A 23,060-nucleotide genomic window follows, 5' to 3' on the forward strand; every position below is an offset into this window, starting at 1 on the left:
CCTGACTGGAAAAACATATGGAAAAATCAAACTTATTTTCCAATAGGAAAACACTTGATGCAATTGAATTATAAGCTGTTACATCGTATACTGCCATGTGGCCAGTTACTTTATGTTTGGAAAATAAAACGCAGTAATATCTGTAATCTATGTAACTGTATAGAAGATTATCAACATTTGTTTATTGCTTGTAGTAGGTTAAAATCTTTCTGGACAATAGTGAAGGATTATATATACAAGACTTTTTGCTGTAATGTTGTAATCGACTTCAAGGTTATAATATTAGGATATAAAACAGATCTGCCCAATCCCTCTGTGGAAATTAAGTACACAAACCTAGCTATCACTATCGCAAAATATGTAATATTTCGAAGTTGGCTGGAAAAGGACAAATATGATGGGATTGCAATAGCTAATATGTTTAAAACAGAATTCTCTTTGTATAAATAGGGTTGTCTGTTTTTTTTATATATAATGTACACGTATTGTTGTCCTTTTACAATGTTACAATGTACATGTAAATGTTGTGAATAAAGGATTTAAAAATTTTAAAAAAAAAAAAATAACACAATACTGACCACAGCCCTTCTCATCTGTGCCATCTCGGCACACCCAGATGCCATCACACCTGTCCTCAGAGCTGTAACAGGCGCTGTGGTCCTCACATGGCTGTTGTAATGCTGGACACCGACCTGGAAGGCATGTGATCATCACATGATCAGTTCATGACTGGTACATGATGTACTGACTCTTGTGGTTCAACTTTTTTGAAAATTTTACATCATTGTAAATGCTTCCTAAATTTCAAGTCTAGGGTGAACAAACATCTGTCTCTACAGTTCCTTAGTGTAAGTGGCTTATGTGAATTGAAGTAAAAAAAAAAACAACAATAACTAATAACCGTATGTGTCACAGTAAGGAGACTCTCTAATAAGTGACTTGAAAAGAAGCTTCACAAGTGTATCACAAATGCCCCCTAGTGATTCTCACAGGTATTACCTTTGATCTGGTAACTTGCCAAGAAGCCCCTGTTGGTTCCAGAGCTGTCCGAGTGAAATCTGACCAACATATGAGGCCCTGATGACTCGATCACTCCAATGGAAGGGTTACTGCCATAGTACACACCCAGCTCATCCTGTCGGATAGGAAAAGGCTCATTAACTCAGAGAGTAAAATGTCTTAATTATTCCTCCAGTAGATGCAAATTTAGTTCTCTTACCATCAATGTCTACTTTAGACACAGTACCATTGCTTTCCAGTAGAAGACAGATTAGCGAGCCAAAATCTCCAATGGATAATTACGGTTTATGTAAAGACAAGCAGAACTTAGTGTTCCTTTCCATTCTTTTATAGAAAACTGATGATTATATAAAACATGAAGACTTAGCAAGAAAAATCTTGCTTTGATCTTTGAACAGATTACAAGCAATTTTACCAGGTCTCCAAAAACATATGCCCACAACATACCTCATCTTCTGTGTCCCCATCATACACAGTGACATAGTCAGTGGCTGGGTGGTTCTCAAGGGCAAAGTCCACGAATCTCAGTTGAATGACAACACCAACCTAAAACATCATGGATAGACCACCATTAACTCATACTAAAAAAAATCTGAATCTTACAATATGCCCTCAACTTTGTCCAAAACCATGACCTGCCCTGTAAGTACCAGTTCTAGTGAATGGTCATTGGAAATATGAATCCCTGAACACCTACCATATTTGGTATGGTGATGATCCAATCACAGCTCAGGTTGTTTTGATAGTCATGAGGATAGTTGGGAGAGGAAAAGCCTCCCGATGTGTTGCTCAGGATTCCACCACAATGGACAATTCCTCCTGGTGGGGGAAAATATACAATGTGTAATATCACATAATCAATATTTGATAATATCTGTCTCTCTTCCAATGGGTGTAGAAGTAGTCGTAGAAACGTCCTGCAGCTGCATTCAGTCTTTCTTCATCTTCTTACACTATGTCTTATGCCTTGCAAGTTCCCTTACCTCTTGGAGTTTCTATTCTGTTGTAGGAGGCCCTATCCTTCTATGCTTTAGGCCTCCCTTCAGCATGCTGAGCAGATTGACATAGTGCATTCCTTTACAAGCCTTGTATCTGCTGCAGCCTAAAATTGAGAATTTCAGGTTTTCATGCAGGTGCTTGTGGCATTCTAAGGATATATCCAATCATAAACCACTTGAGTTTCTCAACTTTTGGCAATATAGCATTTGATAATGTATTAACTGAATTCTTTCACATTTTGCAGCAGTGACCTACCACAGTTGTGTTCGTCCTGCCCATCTGCACAGTCCTGTTTCCCATCACAGCGTGTGAAGTCCCAGAAGCAGGCGTCCCTGCCGGTGTGCAGGTCCACACACAGGTACTGGTCAGCACCACATGGGGACACGTGGGGGGGAGGGGTGGGGCGGTGGATGTCTGTAGGGAGACAATGGAATGTGTTTGTACGTACATGTATATGTTTAGTCTATGCTACTACATCACACTTATAATTTTTGTGATACAGAGTTTGATTGCAATCTAAATTCTTAAATTCTTACAGTTCTAGATTCTTTGCATAATTCAAAATAATTTTTCACGAAAAAACAGGTACATGTATATGTACAGGGCTCTTAATACAGGGCTGAGTATGAACTAGCTTTGATTCTGAGATACACATTTCTACATGTATTTCAGAACTTGTGACATCTATGTCAAACTTTGGTGACATTCTACTGGTATGAATGTTACTCTAGACCTCTACACAGTTATAAGTAATTGTACAAACATATATGCATAGTAGTAACTAGTCACCTGTGCAGTCCTTTTCATCTGAGTTGTCCCCACATTCATCCATGCCGTTACAGGTCCATGAGCTCAGCACACACTTCCCGTTGTCACAGTGGAACTCATCCTGCTGGCAGCTTGCAACATTCTGGGGACCTGCCAGGAAAGAACATGTGTATTTCATGTTTTAGGCTTTCCAATACATTCGCATAGATATGAACTATATGTACTAGATATATTAATGTTTTGACCTTTGTACTTCATCTTCTAGTACTCCTAGTTTAAAATGATCATCAAAAATCCTACAACAGAAGTTGCAGAATCTCAGTACAGGTGTTTAGTCTCTTACCATGTATATAATTTCTAATGACCAAGTTGCGCATCAAAACCATGATTCAGGTTTGAAGGGAATCCCTGAACTCACCAGTTATGTATGTGAGTGCGAATCCCCTCCCCACAGTGCTTGGATCACTGTAGAACTTAATGTAGACGTGGTCTCGTGTGGACAGAAACGGCGGTGGAACAGGATCGTAGCTGCCGCAGTACTTCACATACTGCTCCCCTGCAGACACCACCGGCCCGATCTCCAGACTGTCATAGCCACAGTCTTCAGCTGCTTCTAGGTCAAAGTCTTCAAAGCTAAAAAGGAAAGGTCAAAGTTATTCTAGACGGTGGTCATTAAAAATTTTACCTCTCTGTCCTCATTGTGTTGGAATTAAGTTCAACATTTTACTACATGTATGATTACTACCAACACAGATGACCTTCTGGACTCCTTGGTTATGGGAATTTTACAACAATAAACAGCTACCAATATTCTTGAAAGGGCAGAATATTCCAGCAATACAAGATTACTAGAAAAATCATGCTCCAATCTTTTAATAATTATCATGCATGATCAAAATTAAAATGACATCAGTCTATGACTCTATGTGTACCTGATGGTGATGACATCATCAGGGTTGGCATTGATGTACCAGTTGCACTCGGTGTTGCTGGGATAGCTGAGAGGGTAGTTTGGGCTGAGGATGCGACCGCGGGGCCCGTGGCGCTTCTCGTCTGTACAGACCTCCCCGCCAACCCTGCTGGAGGAGGCCAGGATGTCCCGATCTTCGCCACAGACATGGGAGATCTGGAACACTGTGGAGTAACAGAGAAAAATCAACTCATTGACTTGAAGTTGACACACTGTTTATGAGGAGGGCATGCTTGTACATGTAGGTTTGGCATTATCAACTGTTACTGACTGTTGCCACTTTTCTGTACCAAGTTTGACTGTACAAATGATACAAATGATGGGCTTACGATTTTATTGTATATCCAGTAAGAGTTTTGCGACATTTTGCAGTATTTTGAGCTACCAGCAGTGATGTCAATCCTAGTAGTACAGACCAGTCACAGTGACTGTTTTGTGACTTAAACAAGACTGCTGCTTATGTAAACAGGCAGTGTTTGTTCAGTCTAGGGAACACAGATGTAACACTGCACACAAGCACAGCAAGTTACACAACAACCTGGTGAGATGTTTTGACTAGTAGGGCAAAATGATAATATGCAAAACAACTATAAGATACTAGCTCTGTATTAAAAGCACTTAAGGTTGGCATCACCAGTTTGATTTCCAGACATAAATGTAATTACCATTCCAAAATGCTTGTCATTCTAGTCAGTAAGCATAACATAAAATGTATATGCCACATATGCTATTCTACATTGATGTAAAAGATCATTATCATCTGATTGATAATGATATTTAATAATGACTCGGCATCCTGTAAACAAAAGCATTTATCACACCTACTTGAGCAATGCGTAGGAGACATTTAGAATTTGTACTTTCTTGCTACGGACATGTATAATACATTTGAATATAAATATTAATTTTCCCAGCTAGTCTGTGCCAGATGTTCCTAGATAGAAGCAGACAGGGCCTGCCGAAGTGGAACCAATCTGTGGCCCCGATGCCGCCATCATCCATAACCTCCTCATAACCCATAAGTCACCTGCGTGCCTGGAAATGAATTTTCCCCTTTTGTCCTACTTACAGTAAGTAGCACGTGACAAGCAATGCAGTCAGGTTTGGGCTAGTCTGAAGTGTCCGTCTGATGTAAGAACAGGGTATATCTACGGTAGAATCTTAATCTAGCACGAAATGATGAAATGTTTCTCACCTGTTGAGAGGAAAAGAAGAAGCCATGTCTTCCAACCCGGAAGTCTCCGCCCGGTTCCGCCAAGGCGCCCCCCTCCCTCAGACTTTTCCATACTCTCTTCTCAACAATCAGGCGTCTGGGGGTCCTTTTGTGCCACTAGTTTGGTCCAACGAAGCTTTAGGTCACTTAAGTTTTCTTCAGGCGACCCTACAACTCTACACATTTGGCAAAATCTGTTGTAAAGCCCACAACAGTCGAAGTTGTCAACAAATCTGAGCGTTCAGGTCAGCTGCTTGTCATCAGGCCTCGGTTTGATAACACAAGGCCCCATATGCATATATGCCTACATTATTACAACCAGCTTGTTCGCTATTAAGCAATTATCTTGCACTTTTGATCACAATAATATGTCTTTCTAAATATATGAATCTAAATACTATTCAACTGTATTGGTAAATTTATACAAATACAAATTTGTCACATTTATTGATAGGTTTCAGACTATTTATACGCACTTAAATCTACGCGTGTGGGGACTTGTTCCCACAGGTGAGCCGACCATGATCCCTTGCGGCAGCATACCTGTGGAGGGAAACAAGACGTGATTTTAGATCTGCTTCATCGTCTGGAAACGTTTCCGTGCCAAATACTGGGTCTAATGAGCCTTTTGTCTTGTCAATTGGGATCACCCCAACGTCTTTGTGCTGTCGTTTGATAGGTGAGGTTGGGAGGGAATTCGTAAATCATTCAGAAGCTGGTGTTTGGGACCGGATGGGGAGCTAGGGGGGAGGGGACAAGTTGAACACTCAGCTGTAAACTGTTAGTACTGAAGCTAACTTACAGGGATCGTAATAAGCTAAATAAGGGGATGTACTAAATATACATCGAGCTATACAGGATCTTCTGCAAATTACAGTTGTTTAATCTTTAAATCATACCAAACATGGTTTTTGTTATATTGAATTAAAGGATAAATATGAAATCAACAGGTCAAAATACAGTTTGCTGAATTATGATTTTTGATGTTCAGATCTCTCCACCGTCCACCATGCTTGTGCCAATCTTCACCCTGAAGCTCAACCACAAGATCAACACCCGCATGTTGACTATCGGGTGTTACGATGGTCAGCACCCCTGTCTCACTGCAGCTACTACAGCTGGGAAGGTACTGTAATGTAATGCTTTCACGATGTTCAGCAGACGATATTTTTTTAATGTCTTTACAACTATAAATGGTAATAATACAAATGTGTACATTTTGAATGCAACTCCTTGAGTGATGTAACATTATATTGTATTATACCCTATTGAAATTGGATGGAGCTCTACCACACTGCTACTTGTGACCATACAGCAGCATTTGACCTCTGAAGTCATGTTTTTGTGCATTTAATTACATGATTTGAACTGTTGCCCAAATAGTATAAGTATTTTTTTGTGTGTGCCTTTGATAGCAACTAGCTATGATATGTATACCTTTCCAGAATGAGTGTATAACAATATCTTTGTTATGGTCATATCATTAATCATAATCATGACCACTTTTCTTCAGGTCTTCATCCACAATGCCCACAACCGAGGCATTGCCAGCGGGCGCATGTCTGTGTCCGGGGAGAACTCGGACATCAGTCTGCTGAACATCCAGCAGGCGGTCAGCGCGGTCAGCGCGGGGAAGCTGGACCCCACGTCCAACTGTGACAGTCTGCTGGTCGGCACACAGACTAACCTGCTGGCCTACGATGTCATCAACAACTCCGACCTCTTCTACAAGGATGTGAGCTCAACTGCTGAATATTGTCATATACTCACTTGATAGAATGTTGAAAGAAATATGCAAAATGCACATACACGTACAAGATTTCATCTACAGCCTTTGCCATCATAAATTTCCATCTCACCACACAAAAATTTCTATGCATTGTTTACTGTTTCATGTTTGCTAATACCTCTTTCTCTTCTAGACACCAGATGGAGTAAACGCTGTTGTTGTCGGCTCCTTGGGAACAGTAGAGATGCCATTGGCTGTTGTCGGGGGCAACTGTGCCATCCAGGGTTTTGACCTGGAGGGGAATGATGTATTCTGGACCGTGACTGGTGACAACGTGTGTTCACTCGCTCTGTGTGATTTCACCAACGATGGCAAGATGGAGGTATTGTCACAGAACTTTTATGCCTTCTTCTATATGATTTATCTAATTCTGGGAGTGTAAATAACTAAGAAGAATTGTAGAGGGCCTGTGTAACAACCTTATACCATAGCGTAAGAAGGAGTAGGTACAAGAAAGTTGATGGGGGAAGGAAGAGAACAAAATTGTGGTCCATACCTGATGAAACTTATTTGTTGTACTATAGATCTTGATTTTTTACATGTTTTGTCCACGTTTCAGTTGATAGTTGGTTCAGAGGACTACGACATCAGGGTTTTCCAAGATGATGAGATCATCGCAGAAATGACAGAAACAGAGGTCAGGAAACCTTTTTATTCCTTCATATCTGTTCTATAGAAAAAATATCAAACACTACATGCATGTATTATTCATTACATGTTCAGCAATTGTTGTAAATAGCCATATGTATGAACTGGAAATTTCAAATGTTCGGTAGTTGTATTGTACAGCTACAATTCTACTCTATGTTTAAGAGGCTGTATGAATGTCACAAGCACCCAACAACATTTTCATTTAGCAGTAATGCTGTAATGCTCTGTTGTCCTTATACAGGCCATCACTTTGCTGTGTCCCATGATGCATAGCAGGTTTGGGTATGCCTTAGCCAATGGAACTGTGGGAGTTTATGACCGTACAGCCAGATACTGGAGAATCAAGGTACCCTTTCATCCGTTCCAGTGTAGATTGATTGCTCAAATTATTCATCATAAATATCATGGCATGTTCAATAGTGCCAAGAACAAACATAACAACTTCAAGAAATCTAAAACCTTGAAAATGTCTGTATAAGTAGGTGTAGAACAGCAGAGGCTTTAGTCTAACATGGTTTGAATGTTTCAGTTCAGACTGTACACATAATTCTGGTGATTTTTGTATATAATCTGGTTCCCCTTTTCTATCTCCCCAGTCCAAGAACCAAGCTATTGCTATCCATGCTTTTGACCTGGATTCAGACGGGGTTCCTGAACTTATCACAGGATGGTCCAATGGGAAGGTATGTACTTACATTTGTCCATGCAGGAGAAGATGTCTTTGGGAAAAAGGAAAAGTAAACGCTAAATAATAGAGATAATATGGCAGACTGACTGGATATATGGACGACAAAATAAACTTGTGTGTGTGTCAGATAGAATGTTCTTTGGCCAACATCAGCAACAGCTCAGTTTATAGCTTCCAATTAGAATCAGTCCAATGGTGTTGTTTTTGGCTGTTTTGGGTTGTTTTTTTTTCATTATATGTTAAAGATCTATATAACAAACATACTGTTTGTCTTACTTCTGTAGATTGATGCACGAAGTGACAGGACCGGAGAGGTCATCTTCAAAGACAACTTCTCAGTGTCCCTGGCAGGGATAGTGGAGGTGTGTTCAAAGTCTTTTGTCAACATCATTTAAAACATGTATAGTAAAATCAAAACTTGTGCCAATTTCTCAAGTGAAATTTTCTTCCAGATCTAAGCTAGTGTGAAGTGATTTATGCTGTGTGGTAGAAATATCACCAGAATTTAACATGAAAGTGAATTTCACATAGCAAATTATAGTGCATTAAACCATGGCAACGTTGTCCTTTCTCCCATGTAGGGTGACTACAGGATGGATGGGAAGACAGAACTCATCTGCTGTGCAGTAGATGGAGAAGGTGAGAGAGGATGGTGTGATAAAATTAAAGTAAACCACAATGCAAACATTTCTCAGGAAAGGGCTTATATATGTTTGAAGTTGATTAAACATGTAGATACCATTATGTGATAACACACAAGGAGTAAAAAGTGACAATGTAATCGTTGTGATTCTAATTTTGGTCAGTATTGACTATGGTACAATCCTAATTGATCACAGCCCTACAGCTTTGGTTATGGCTGAACAGTCCTATACGTGAATAGCAGTCTCTGCCACATAGGGCACATTTGTAAGCTGAGTCAATTCTGTTGACTAGTACATTTGTGGACAAAAAATGTACTTATACATACATATACAGAATTAGGATAAGATGTGGATGTTGAAACCATAAGTGACATGTCTCTGGTTGTTTCCTACAGTACGTGGCTATCTCCCGGCTAGTAGGGACCTGAAGGGGAACCTGATGGACACAAACACAGAACAGGACGCCGTCAGGGAGCTGAGTCAGCGCAAACAGGTCAGCAGGTTACCACTGCTGTAGATGTCTCAGTTACCTTACACTATCAGTCAGTGAATTTTACATTTCTGCAGATTTCAGTACACATGTTGAATTATAGTTTTTGAGACTGAGTACTGTGTATGGGAAACACGCCTCCTCAGTCTAAAATTGTTTTGTCTTGAGCTAAAAGTAGGGATATACAGTTTGTACATGTAGGATCAACAAAACTTCTTTCACATCTGAAGAATTCAATAATCAGATAGCCTTTGACAGTATGAGTACATAACATTCGGGTGGCTGAGCTGTATATATGCCCTTACCTGTGTATAGGTTTTGCTGACTTACAATAATAATAATAACAAGAATAGTTGCTTTGTCACAGAGTTCTCATTAACTGCCATGTTCTTCCACAGAACTTGTTGCTAGAGTTGAAGAATTATGAAGAGAATGCCAGGGTAAGTCAACATGTAATTTGTGAATTTCCATTGAAATTGTGTAACTGTCTTGTACTGGAATATCTATTACATTCTGAATTTCTTCAAACCAGTGACTATACTGCCTTAAAAACCAAATTGCATATTATTGCTGCCTTGGAATCATCCTGGAACACAAAATCTTGGACTGGACCGGTGTCTTTTTGTTTCTTTGCTGGCAAACTCTACAACTTCATCTTCTGCTCCACTTTGCAGTCTTCTGCTATCCTATGATCTGTCTTCTTATTCAATTGAAGCCCACAAAAACACATACAGCCATTATAGTTTACAACAGTAGAATGGTAGCATCAAAAAAGACATAAATCAACTTTTGTTATATTGTGTCTGTTGCAATATAAGACCTCTGCAAAACATTAAGGATAATGGACATACCTCACTACTTCTCTTTCCCCTGCATGTGCACTCTGCATGTGCACCCAGCGGTTATCAGTAAAGCAAGAGCCAGATGTGGTAGGACAATGCATGTCGTGGTCTCTGTTAAATTTCATTGTACAGTCAGACTCTGTATAGTCTAGTGTTCATGTGAGGATGGGCTGATTATTGCTTGATTTCATCCATGATACAGCTTTTCCTGAAATACAAACTTTGTAAGAGGCCTACAAAGTGTTTGTTCATCACTTCTTTGATAATGAGCTACTAACATGTACATTGTATGGACAAATGGCTTCATTATTTGCCAGGGTTGTCATAGTCCAACTGAAGATGTACAGTAGACACTACACTGCATGGCTTCTTTATATTATTCTGTTTCCTTAATTGCTGTGAACTATGCTTGACCTTTAACACAGACTTTAAATGCACATTTTCTATCTCTCTGGTTCTCTCTTGACTTGCAGCTGACCAAGTTCTTCTACAAAGGCAGAGCGGTAGGACTGCTTCTCTTTTTCTTATCCCTCTGCAGCTTGCTTTCTTACACTGCTATACTTTTCCTTCTTTCAGTTCACCAAGTAGTAGCACCAATGGCTCCTGTACTAACTTTTCCTGATGTGTGTTACCCAGGCTGCACAGAGCAATCGACCATCAGGACTGGGAGGGATGGATACAGGACAGATGGGCATCATCCCTGTAAGTAATCATCTTACAGTCCTTCAGACGTTTGTATCAGAAATACTGGTACAACTAGTGCTTTGCCCTTTTATAGAATTGTATTTCTGTCATTAGAAAATGATGGCAGAAGTGATATTGATAATGGATTAAAATGTCACTGTAACAACAGTTAGAAAGGAATCCCATTGTGCTGAATATGTTAATTTGACAATTTTGCAGTCCTTCTCTTACTGTCAATGTTGATGTGTAAAATGAGTTGTTTTTTTTGTCCAGGCAAACACACAGCTTCAGACATCACTGACTGTGGACCCAGGGGATGAAAAACACCCGGTAAGGAGTCAACATTCATTCTTACTTCTGAACTACTTCTAAGTGTATTTTCTGACATTCTTGTTGTACATGATCTGTGGTGATCTTTCTGCTAAATTTTGTTAAAAGATTCAACAACAAGGACATTACTTGCCTGTTGATTGAAAGTTGTAGTGACAAATACTGGTACATATATGTATTGTTTTTTGCAGTTTTGCAGAGTTAACAACAAACAGGAATTTATAAAAGCCTGTAGATTTTCTTGATTAAAGTATCTGGAAGTAAATTGTTTTCACTGTCCTCCTTTCATTTTTAACAGCCTCATGTGGAACTTTTTGTGGCAACCACTAACGGTAAGATGGATGTTTCTGCCCATGATTTACAGTTTAAAAGTATTTGTTAGTACAACGTATTGCAGTATATTTTGCCATTTGTAGAACTGTCTTGCTATCACATTTGTGCATCTTCTGCCCTATTTGTACTATCATGTAAGCATCAAGGATTCTGTAAGCATCGGTGATTCTTAAATCATTGTCTTTCCCCAAATCAAACTTTTAAGGTCTTCAGCTGTATTTTCAATTCATAATCATTTGCAATTGTAAAGAATTATTGTTATTACTTGTATTTCTGCAGAAACCATCCTGAGAACAGCACTCATATTTGCCGAGGGCATCTTTGAAGGAGAGAGCCATGTGGTGTAAGATATCTTTTCTTTGATCCTTTTTTTTATTGCTTATCAGTTCCTGTCATGTCATCTATAGTCAAACTGATAGTGTGGGAGACGCTACCTACATGTATAATGAATTGGTTAGTAATAACAGTATGTTGTGTGTTATTTTCCTCTTGCAGCCATCCCAATGTAAACAACCTGTCCAGTGAGCTGAAGGTTCCCATCACCCCTCCTAAGGATGTTCCTGTAGACCTGCACATCAAGGCCTTTGTGGGCATGAAGGGCAGGTGGGTCTCCAAGCTCTTGTTTATTCTGTAAAGGGTCAAGTTGCGAATCAGCATTTTTTTTTGTGGAGTATGTAGTATCCATGTGAGCAGTCTTGTTTGCCTGTGTTCATATTCTCTACTGTATATCAACCTAAAAGATTGTCTTTAACCAAACATTTGCCACCTTACAGTACCCAGTTCCATGTGTTTGAGATCACACGGCAGCTGCCCAGGTTTTCCATGTACATCCCCTGCGCCAAGCTTCCCCAGGAACCACAGGGCACCGTCACCTTCACAGTACAGGAGAGAGTACAGAGGGTTTGTTTCACTTTTAATTCCTCACCGTGCTTCCTTGTGTAATATGGAATGAAGGTGTTCTCATTACAATATTAGTAGGGAAAGGGTACTGTTAGTCCCTTTATGTTCGCGGTAGCAAAAGTTTTTGGTATGAGAAAAATGGACATGTTCGTGGAACTATATATACGCAGTGGCGGCAGGTGCAGGAAAAAGAAAGTCAGCGAATTATTTTTTCATGGTAATGATAAGTTCGTGCTACAGGAGTGACTGCGAAAATACATTGCAAGAGTACCACAAAAATTGTGATTTACAGTATGTTAAAATGTTGTGGACTTTCAGTAGACTGGAGTAGAATGTGCTCTTGTGACAGATTTTTTTATTTTTTTGTGTATAACAGTATACATCATAAGAATGACTAAGGGAAGACTTGATAGTGTTTCTTGTTGTCTAGGTTGTCCTGTGGATTAATCAGAATTTCCTGCTGACCGATGAGTGGCCGGCAGGAGCCCCGCTTCACTTCCAAGTGGTCAGTCTGAGGGGGACAGGAGCACTGGTCATCCACATGGAGGGCAATGGGCAGGTCAGAGCCTGGTCTCAGTGTAGTCCAGAACAATTGTTACAAACACACCTCAGGATATTTGTGTCATTGGTAACATTAGCAGACTTCTGCATTTCTTTGGTTGTCAGATGCAGTATGACTACAGGTGTGCTAACCTTAATTTCCTAGAATAATGCAAACAATGCTATTCATATCTCTATTCATATCGTTCATATCTCTGTACAACTCCTCAAATAACATCATCCAATCCGTTGTCAACTCCAATGTAATCTTCAGCAACAAATTCTTCCACAATGACTGGGTCTGTCTGTATTCTTAGTTTGTATTTTAATTGCTGATATCATGTGTATTTTTATTTGTATGTTTTATTTTATATAGGCCATTGATGCCTGAAATAAAGACTAAAGAAAGATTAAGGTCAAGAGATGTTGCTTAGTTAAAATGTAGGTTGAAGCTCTAGGTACAATTCGTAGATTATGTTAAATTCAAACAGCCTTTTTGTATGATACATCAATATAAAATCTATACATATATAAATATACATCTAAATATATAAATCATGGTTACTTTTCTGTTGTTGTAACAAGTTCTTTCCTGTTTGACATGTGATTGACAGGTGACCATCAAGACAGATGACATGGACCTGGCAGGTGAAGTGATCCAGTCAATGGCAGTGTTCCTGGGTATCGAGGACCTTCAGGTCACCTCAGACTTCCCCGGATACATGGAGGAGCTCAAGAACATTCTCATCAAGGTGGGACAAACTGGGGAGAGTAGGAGCTGTTGTTTTTGCAGTCTCTAGTAGAGTACCATCATCAGTTGGAAGCAGTGTTCTAGTCAGTCATCTTAGTGTAACATCATGTCGAGTGCGAGGCATTGTGAATCCAAGGACATGCTCCCCTGGGAAAATGTTTAAGTCAGGACCTTCTGAAATGCTATTTCCTGCATTTTGAGGGGGCAAACTTTGCTGGTAGACTAAGCTTAGTTTAGCGACATGTCTTTTGATGAAAACTTACAGGAAGAACGGTTTCATCTTGATTTTTGTGAAGGTGATTTTATCTGGTGATTTTTGTCCATCATGAGCGGCAAATGGAATGACGGACAGTGGCTAGAACACTGGCTGGAATTATTCACAAGATATGAACAGCTTTTGATATGTACACTTCTGACAAGCAGCAGACAATGGCTTTTCCACAGTTAAAAGTTTATGGTAACATTGTGATCTTTTCCTGACCAGGTGGATGAGTTCAGCTCGGTGAGACAGAAACTGACCGCTGAGATGGCTGACCACTCCAACCTGATCCGCAGCATGGTGGTCAGGGCAGAGGATGCCAGGATTCTCGCTGACTGGTCAGTTGGTCATGACTTACACGACTTAGCCTAGTGTTAGTTTAGGTTTCCTTGGTTGGTTTTTGACAACCTGTGAATCATTTAAGTCAAAATGTGAGACTATCAGAAGAGGATATGTAGAAATCATTTGAGTTCCTTTTATTGGCAAATTGATTTACTTGTGTTCCTATGTTTAATCATTATTTTATGTTACATTACCACATTGTATCCTGCTCCTTTGGAAATCAGCCCTTTTTGGCTGAAGGCTTTAAATTTTTTTGTTAAGATTTTTACCCGAAAGCAAATAATAACTTGATCATGTTAGATAGCCAATAGTGTGGTTCAACAATGCAGAATATATCCTCTTACAACTGTTGTTGTCTACAGGAAGAACATGAGGAAGTACTACATGGAGCTGTTTGACCTGAACAGGGACCTGATCAACGGGTACAAGATCCGCTGTAACAACCACACAGAACTGCTGTCCTGTCTCAAACTGGTCAACCAGGCCATCCAGAGGGCAGGCAGGCTCAGAGGTATACAAAATATGTTTCCTCTCCTAAACTGAGCTTTTCTGGAATTTTACCAACTGTATTTTATATGTTTTGAATTAGACTCCATGTACCATAATATTGGTTATTTTCTGGTTCTCTAACCCCATATGTAGTTGTTTGTCAATGATGTAGCATTCAAACATTTTGGCCAACCCATGTTAATCTTTATGGGAGATGACAGATCTGTATTCACAAGTTGCCCTGTTCCTTCCAGTTGGCCGACCAAAGACGATTGTGGTGAACGCATGCAGGGAAGCCTTCAAGACTCACAACATTGATGCCCTCTTCAAGATTATGAAAGTTGGAGCAACGTAATCTTACTACAAGTTGTATAAAGGTTTACAAGTATGTCTTCTGAGGGCAAACCTACTCTGTTGTATACGTTTTCTTTGTGGGAAATGTTTCATTGATATATGAAGATATTTGCACAGCTGACTATTGATGTTGCAGCAGTCATGAAGACGAGAATGTGTGTAGAATATGTTGCTGCTGTTTTGTGCTGCTTAGATTTAAAATCCGTCACATTTTTATCTTTTGTAGTTCAATGTCTGCATCTTTATTGAGTGTATATATACAATGAAAGGCATCTCACTGAACAGAATTATGTGTAAATTTCTTCTGTAGATGTAAGTAAAAGCAGATTGTATTGCAAGTTTACTATGTATATACACAATGTCGTACAAAAATGTCAAAATATTATGGAATAAAGCAACTTCTCAAGACCACTATTTCATTTTTTCTCCACATTTTCAATGTTTTCCCATTTACCCATTTTTTGTCTGTTCATGGTGCTGAACACTATCCACACAGACTAGCATGTCTGTCCTTGGTGCTGAACACTATCCACACAGACTAGCATGTCTGTCCTTGGTGCTGAACACTCTCCACACAGACTAGCATGTCTGTCCTTGGTGCTGAACACTATCCACACAGACTAGCATGTCTGTCCTTGGTACTGAACACTATACACAGACTAGCATGTCTGTCCTTGGTGCTGAACACTATCCACACAGACTAGCATGTCTGTCCTTGGTGCTGAATACTATCCACACAGACTAGCATGTCTGTCCTTGGTGCTGAACACTATCCACACAGACTAGCATGTCTGTCCTTGGTACTGAACACTATACACAGACTAGCATGTCTGTCCTTGGTGCTGAACACTATCCACACAGACTAGCATGTCTGTCCTTGGTGCTGAACACTATCCATACAGACTAGCATGTCTGTCCTTGGTGTGCTAAACATGATTGACACAGGCTAACGTGCCTGTTTCACATAATTTCAGCTCAATATGATGTATATAGATTCATACATATCAGAACCAGTACATTCTATCTAGATCTTTTATATACACTGTCACTTTGCTTTTGAAGTAAAGGCAACATAATCATACCTACATACATACATACATAAACTCATTTTCCTATTCATCTGAAACAGATTGAATGAATATCTGGATGTTGATAGTACATGTACGAAATATACAAAGCATAGTTCATTGTTCAGGTCCCCCTCCCACAGCCCCCACCTCTTCCTCATGCCCTCCATCCCTTTCTCGTGTTTCTTCTTCCCCTTGGTCACCCTTTCCCTCCGCTGAGTCTGTCTGAGAAGCCTTTTCTGTAGGTTTGGGTGCGTCTGCCGCCTTTACAAACTCGTACGGGATGGGGGTCACTGTGCACACGGCACCTGTAGGGAAGAGGAAGGATTGGAACCATATACGTGTAAACAACATGCTTTAGCTTCAAGCTATATCTGTTTTGGACAGTTTACAAGTATCATACGTATAATCTCTTCTTTATCTGAGTTAAGCTAGAAAACAGAGTAGAGATGGAATTGGTGAGTGTAAATGCCAACGTGACTATTCGGTAAGTTCCGAATATGTGTGTTCAGTCAGAAGCTCTGAGGAAAATGCCTGATAGGCATCGAAACGTAAGCAGGAGAGAAATACTACCGGTTATGTAAGAATAAAATCCCTATATCCTATTCGGTGAATTGTTTGTGCCTTGTGTAAATGTCCTTCATTTACTCCTGTCGTTTACTTATATGATTCTAAACCACCGTCCCTTCCAGTTTGTTTATTTTTATTAATTACCAAAGCGATGTCTGACCTGTTGTAGGTTTGGCCATTTTGGCGATGGAGTACCATTCCTTCACGGCGCCGACATACAGGAATCCCGTGTCCAGTAACTTATCACGCGTCCTCCCTCCACACACGAACAAGTCCCCGCTGTCCATACAGGCGGCGGGGTACCGCCTGGCGGGTTCACGCGGTATTGCAGGGACAACCTGTGAATGGCACATTCTATCAGTGGGGCTATTCTAAATCGAGTGGCGATCAGGTAGGCTCAGCGCACGTGCATCAATCTCATTTTACAATAGATGTCAATATATAAATTAAAAAGACAAAAGTACGTGGAAATGGCTATTTTAGTATAATTGTGAAACATGGGGACTAACCTCTTTCGATACTTTCCACGTGTTGTCCTCCGTGTTGAAGTGAAGAACCTTCTGACCCAGGAAGGTCATGTGGATGTTGTTGCCTAGCAACATGATGTGAGGAATGATGGGAAATGGTTCTTCATACGGAGGCAGCAGTGACCAGGTGTCGTCTCTTAGGTCATATCTGTTAGTGTCATACGGGGAAAGAGATATACAGGGCAAATTAACTTTGCTCAAGGTTTGCTTCAATGAATTATACACATATGTATCAAGCTCAACAATATATATGATAGCCTGGGTACCATCCGGATTTTCGCTACGCAACGCTCGAAAAGATTTTTTCGAGCGTTGCGTAGCGAAAATCCGGATGGTACCCAGGCTACAACAATGACACAGGCCTTACTTTTCGGAAAGAGATGCTTTTTAACGTTGTACAATGCTATGCGTACTTACCACCGTATATATGCCATTTCCAAACACTTAGTACGAGTGCAGTTATATTGTTCAAAGCTCATAATTAAATGTCTCGGTACCTCTCTATGGCGTTACTGATGTTGGTACCGCCCCGCCACCCACTGACAGTGTAGATGTGTCTCTCGTCCCGCGCCACACACTGGGTGAGACAGCGGGGCGTCTGCATGCTGGCGATCGGCTGCCAGTCGTCCTCCTGAGGGTCATACACCTCCACGGAGTCCAGGAACATCTCCGAGGAGATACAGCCACCTGGGGAAACAACCATACATATATTTCTTCTGTTCAGTTCTTCTGTATAGCAATCATATATTAGGATCATGTTATTAGTTGTTATTTAGTTTTTACTTTCTTACTTAATTGTTATCAGTTATTATTGTTATTATTATTTTCAGACTGATTATTTTGTTTATTGATTCAAATGTTGATTTAACGACCAGCTATGTATTGTTATTTCTATTCATCGTTTTTGCTACGTAGCTACAGGTGCTTCCTTGTTTTGGTTTAGTTGTGAGGAAGGCCTCGGATAGGCCAAATTGGTCTCTGCCTTCCCCAGCACACTCTTCCTGTGTATTTCACTTTGTATTGGTTTTTATTATTTACGTGCGAAGATTTAGATGAAGTTCACCTATGGCATACAGCTGTCTGTCGCAGACCACTACAGACAGCAGCAGGCGGGGGATGTTCATGTCTGCTACGGAAGACCAGGAGTTGTTCAGCGGGTCATATCTGCGGGACATGTGGTAACGGTTTAATATTACACAAAAACACCGGTGACAAACACAAAAGTACTATTCTATTTATTTTCGTCTAGCCTGTGTTCAAAACGATGCTCTCAATCATAAACATGCGTATGGTCATTAAAAAACAAATATAACGTTATGGTATTTTACGTCTACTTAACGACAACAGCTTACTATCAACCTCAACTGACCGGCATATTTATACTTTTGTGACTAACAAGGCCATCTGTGGTACTGAACACTTTTCAAACAGACTAACATGCCTGTCCTTGGTACAGAACACTATCCACACAAACTATATGCCTGTCCTTGGTACTAAATACGGTCGTCACAGACTAACATGCCCGTCCTTGGCACTTAACACTATCCACACAGACTAACATGCCTGTCCTAGGTACTGAACACTATTCACACAGACTAACGTGCCTGTCCTTGGTACTGAACACTATTCACACAGACTAACGTGCCTGTCCTTGGTACTGAACACTATTCACACAGACTAACGTGCCTGTCCTTGGTACTAAACACTATTCACACAGACTAGCATGCCTGCCTGCCCTTGGTACACAGTAAGAATTTTTGGCTCCTAGATAAGCAGGTGGGTTGTGAGGAGTCTTACTTGTAGACCGATCGTGCACAGGTCCCGCCCACCACGTACGCACACCCGTCCAGCAGGGCGATGGCGTGGCCGAACACCGGCATCGGCAGGTCCGGCAGCGCCACCCAGCGGTTCTCGTCAATAACGAACCCATTCACTGTCTTCAGAGAGCCTGAAAATCCGACCACGCTTGATGTGACACACATATTTCAGTAATACGTATAGTAATTCTAACAGTCGATGAATCCGTATTCATGATTCAATTATCTATTATGTATGATACCATATGGTTCAACATCAATTTCGATCTCGTAGTTGGACTACAAGTCAGAGCCACAGTACACGCTTTACAGCATGTTGGGTATTCCACAAAGTTAGGAAATTTATGTTTTGGGACTTTTTTAGGACTTCATCTGACGACAGGGTTACAAACAATTTAGATTGATTGAAATGCGCTTTTTGACAAGCTGGAACTTGCGGCCACACCTTTCCGTGGCGACCTGGTATGATATACTAGCATCATCATTTTCCATCAGATTCTTGCAGTCATATTATCGTGCTGATGAATGCAACTTGTTCTGACCCGCGTCCTTACCTTCCTCTGACTCCCCTCCTACCGTCACCACCACCTTGGTCAGCCGGCCCTGGCGGGGTTTCAGTCGGACACTGCCGGACATCTCGGTTTTAGGGTCGATCTGAGGACAAAACGATGACAAATCAAAACAAAAGACTAGATAATAACCCGATAAACTGACGTCTGACGTAATCTTCAACAAAGCAAGGCTCATTCTAACTCCTCTGTGTCATGATATGAGGTCTCAAGTGCACCTAAATTACCCTAAATTAGGGTTTCATAACCCTAAATTAGGGTCCGTACCTCTGACATGACGTATGACCGCATGAGTTCGTACAGGTACTCCCTGCACTCCTTACAGTCCTTCACCAGGGGGTGGTTCTGTACCGTCTCCAGTAGGTACTTCTCATCCAGCTGAACCAGTCGGACCTGAGAGCAGGATAAAACACGGTCATAGCAGTAGCAATATAACCCCAGATAGAACAAAAAGCACCGTTCTATTGTAGTAAAACTTAAAACGAGATTCTCGTTACACAGGCAACACGAAATTTGTTATGAGAACACCTGTTATTAGAATATGATTACGAATTTCATAATCGAGAGTCCTGAAGGTCTTAATCTTAGAATTCAGTTTTTTTAAATAAAATTTAAGCATTTTGTGTCATACCTAGATGTTAGTGTGTATACATTGTACATACCTGGCCCATCAGTTTGGGAAAGTACTCCTTCCTGTTGGACAGGTCGTACTCTGTCCATCTGACGATAGTCTCGAACACAGACTCCTCTTTGAGGACACGCGCCTTGTCGTCTGAGATCAGTTCCAGAATCGTCTCGAAAGAGGCTAACATCATGTCGTCATTGCAGATCACTGCGTCAAAATAGTCCTGGGGAAGGAAGTGATTTGCTTCCATGAGACAATGGCTTTGTTTTCATCGATATTTCAAAATACGGTCAAAGTAGTGAAATTTGCAATGGAAAATTTAGAGAAAGAAAGGGAAAGAAATAGAAAGAAAGAAAGAAAGATTAAAAACTGTTTCTCTTTGCACCATACTGTTACTCACTTTATTTTCCCCTCCATTAACTTTGTAAGATAATGGGGCAAATCTGCTAAACGGTGCTTCGGTATTTTATTCTCTCCTTCCGCAAAAGTTCCAGGAGGAGTCTTTACCTGTATAAACTTGCTGGCCCTCTGGAAGAGCTCCTCCAGGCCGTACAGATCTGCCAGCACCTTGATGTACAGACAGTCTTTGATGGTCAGGTTCTGCTGCAGGAACTCCGAGCAGATGTTCTTCAGGTTGGTTAACAGGAGCTGGTCAGCGGCCATCAACACTTCTTCAACATTGTCAGGGGCAACCTGCAGAAAACTGCTCTTTAGACTAACTACTTCTATTTCTTTTGTACATCATATAATTGCGATTTAAGTATTGCATATACTTTTTTGACCAAAATGGCGCACACTTGGTCTCTTGCGGTTTGAATTTCAATCTGAGAAAATATTAAGGTACTTGTGGTTTAGATCAAAAATTGATACGGAAATATAAGAATGCCTGCATTAGTTGTATATTGCCAATAGAAGTCTACTTGCTTACCACTTTTACACACGAAAATGCTGACACAGTTACCTATGTTTGGGCAGAACTCCGGCATGTAGAAATGACTTAATTTTAAGAGGTGAACTATAAAGGTACACAACTGTTAAACTGTACCTCAATTCTGCCGATGTAGAGGTAGTCCAGGATGGCCTCCATGGCCTGAGGACTGGTGAAGGTTATGGGGATGTTGTCGGACCGACTCTCCGACATCTGAGACGAGAACAGCGCCTCGAAGTACGGACAGGACGCGGACAGGACATTCCTGGGGAATAGAAGTAGATATAGGTGGGAGTCTGCACAATCTTTTACATAGAACTTCATACTTAACTACGAAAGGTCGTGTGGCATAACAACAGAGCGTTCGGCTTAGAACCATGGCCAAGAGGTCCCAAGTTCGAATCCTGCCATGGGAAAGGCAATTAACACGAATTTTCTCACTTCACTCAGGTGAAAATGAGTATGTCTGTTGTCCGTTCATGTGTTTGTCTGCGTCCGTGGCGGTATAAATAAAAGTTGATAAAACTTGAGTGTGCCGTCACCATGTCTTGTAACTGAAATATTGGAATGAAAAAACTACGAAGCGTTATTAACCCATGATACTACGACAGCGACGTTATGTCATCTTTGTTTTGTCTTGATTTCCTGGGGCCCACCAATGACCTAATTAGTTAAAGTTATTAGTTAAGCATCGGAATTTAAAACGTGGGGGTCCTGGGACCTACCAATATGTTGATTTCTTAATCGGATTTTCCATTGTTATACTGTACGGTAAGGATGCACCACTCTCGCCCTGTGACCTTCATGCTATGTCGTATCATTTCATGACAGCAACTGACCCAACATGATACGCTGCTTTACGCACGTTGTGTTATATTTTAGCATCTGGGTCGCTTTACAAACCAGTAAATGCCTTATCCTGCTACGTTTATGGTAGCTGAGTTTGCGTAAAATTCTCGTAAAACAACACAATCACCACACAACAGCTGTGGGGGAGAGAAAACTGACCTTTCGGGACAAAGAAAACCCAGCGGTGTGTCGTCATGATGGGCATATTTTATTCATCATAACAGACTGCTATCAGCAAGTCGTGGTCTTACGTGTCGTTGTCAACAGACGCTATCCGTTTAGCATACATAAAAAAGCTGGCTGCCATTTCAGGGTGTTAGTGCCTTATGGGCAAAACTCCATTAACGTTAACGTGGGACCATAAAACAACAGGACAGAGCCGTAGGCTCGTGATGTAGGGTCCGTATAAAGCTAAGATTACACGCGGATGTGTGTCGCCCTCTGCGGGTCACGTCTCACCTGTGTGCCGGGAACACAGTTTTCCCCACCGTGATCGTGACGTCTGTGAAGAGTCCATTCTGCCTGTGCTGACGCAGTTTGTCCAACACAGCCACACTGTGTTCCGCTATCAGAGGGTCCATTTTATCTTCCCCTGACACCGGTCACGGCTTTATATAGCACCAGGCGGGCTCATCCATGTTAGCTGGTCCCACTTTGCACGGGTCGCATGAGTCCAAACTCGTTGGGTGGAGACAACACCATACCCGGGTCTCCTCTTTTTTGTTTGCACAGCAAAGTTTGGATTAAAGATTAGTTACTATTTAGTAGAGGCGGGTGACGATTTAGAATTGTTTCTTACAAGGAGGTTTAGATAGTTTTCAGCTTAAAAAAAAATGAATTATTAATGTACAGAACCATATGTCACATACGTCCATTTCAATTTATAAGGATGACATTCTATGGCCATGTGAAACGTTAATTGGCAAAGACAGAAATATCTTAACTGCCATCCTTCTGTCAAAATAATTTGGGATAATCTCCGCGTGCGTTTTACGTCGCCCTATTCGTTATTGAAATTTGAAACCAACTTGGATCACATATCAAGTAATTTA

General features: G+C 40.8%; 3 protein-coding genes across 3 annotated transcripts in view; 1 reads left to right on the top strand and 2 right to left on the bottom strand.

Annotated features, from left to right (window-relative positions):
• Positions 1-5,246, bottom strand: part of LOC109473860 (low-density lipoprotein receptor-related protein 12-like) — a 12,116-nt gene extending 6,870 nt beyond the window's left edge. The window contains exons 1-9 of the mRNA XM_019773973.1: positions 4,953-5,246; positions 3,720-3,921; positions 3,206-3,420; positions 2,809-2,937; positions 2,275-2,433; positions 1,718-1,839; positions 1,468-1,566; positions 1,000-1,135; positions 579-692 (exon numbers count right to left, since the gene is read on the bottom strand). Of these exons, the coding sequence (XP_019629532.1) occupies positions 579-692; positions 1,000-1,135; positions 1,468-1,566; positions 1,718-1,839; positions 2,275-2,433; positions 2,809-2,937; positions 3,206-3,420; positions 3,720-3,921; positions 4,953-5,043 (1,267 nt within the window). The 5' untranslated portion in view covers positions 5,044-5,246. The remainder of the gene's footprint in view (positions 1-578; positions 693-999; positions 1,136-1,467; positions 1,567-1,717; positions 1,840-2,274; positions 2,434-2,808; positions 2,938-3,205; positions 3,421-3,719; positions 3,922-4,952) is intronic.
• A 220-nt stretch (positions 5,247-5,466) lies between these two features.
• Positions 5,467-15,467, top strand: LOC109473994 (Bardet-Biedl syndrome 2 protein homolog). The gene is made up of 22 exons (XM_019774189.1): positions 5,467-5,649; positions 5,962-6,096; positions 6,484-6,705; positions 6,893-7,081; positions 7,319-7,396; positions 7,652-7,756; positions 8,007-8,093; positions 8,383-8,460; positions 8,680-8,737; positions 9,138-9,235; positions 9,631-9,672; positions 10,711-10,776; positions 11,032-11,088; positions 11,387-11,420; positions 11,701-11,764; positions 11,917-12,024; positions 12,195-12,321; positions 12,752-12,880; positions 13,476-13,613; positions 14,097-14,209; positions 14,576-14,724; positions 14,957-15,467. Exons 2-22 carry the CDS (start codon positions 5,980-5,982, stop codon positions 15,055-15,057), a joined length of 2,160 nt encoding a protein of 719 aa, XP_019629748.1. The 5' UTR covers positions 5,467-5,649; positions 5,962-5,979; the 3' UTR covers positions 15,058-15,467.
• Positions 15,468-15,896: 429 nt separating this feature from the next.
• On the bottom strand, positions 15,897-22,604 carry LOC109473470 (kelch-like protein 3; the record flags this gene model as incomplete). The annotated part of the gene is made up of 12 exons (XM_019773331.1): positions 15,897-16,431; positions 16,854-17,031; positions 17,203-17,368; positions 17,718-17,907; positions 18,284-18,384; positions 19,018-19,168; positions 19,640-19,691; positions 19,874-19,999; positions 20,269-20,454; positions 20,739-20,924; positions 21,277-21,424; positions 22,468-22,604. Coding segments are annotated over 12 exons (1,812 nt in total), but the record flags the coding sequence as incomplete, so codon positions are not given.
• Positions 22,605-23,060: the final 456 nt, after the last annotated feature.

The sequence above is a fragment of the Branchiostoma belcheri genome, unplaced genomic scaffold (genome assembly GCF_001625305.1).
Source record: "Branchiostoma belcheri isolate BF01 breed outbred unplaced genomic scaffold, Haploidv18h27 scaffold3, whole genome shotgun sequence".
Lineage (NCBI taxonomy): Eukaryota > Metazoa > Chordata > Leptocardii > Amphioxiformes > Branchiostomatidae > Branchiostoma > Branchiostoma belcheri.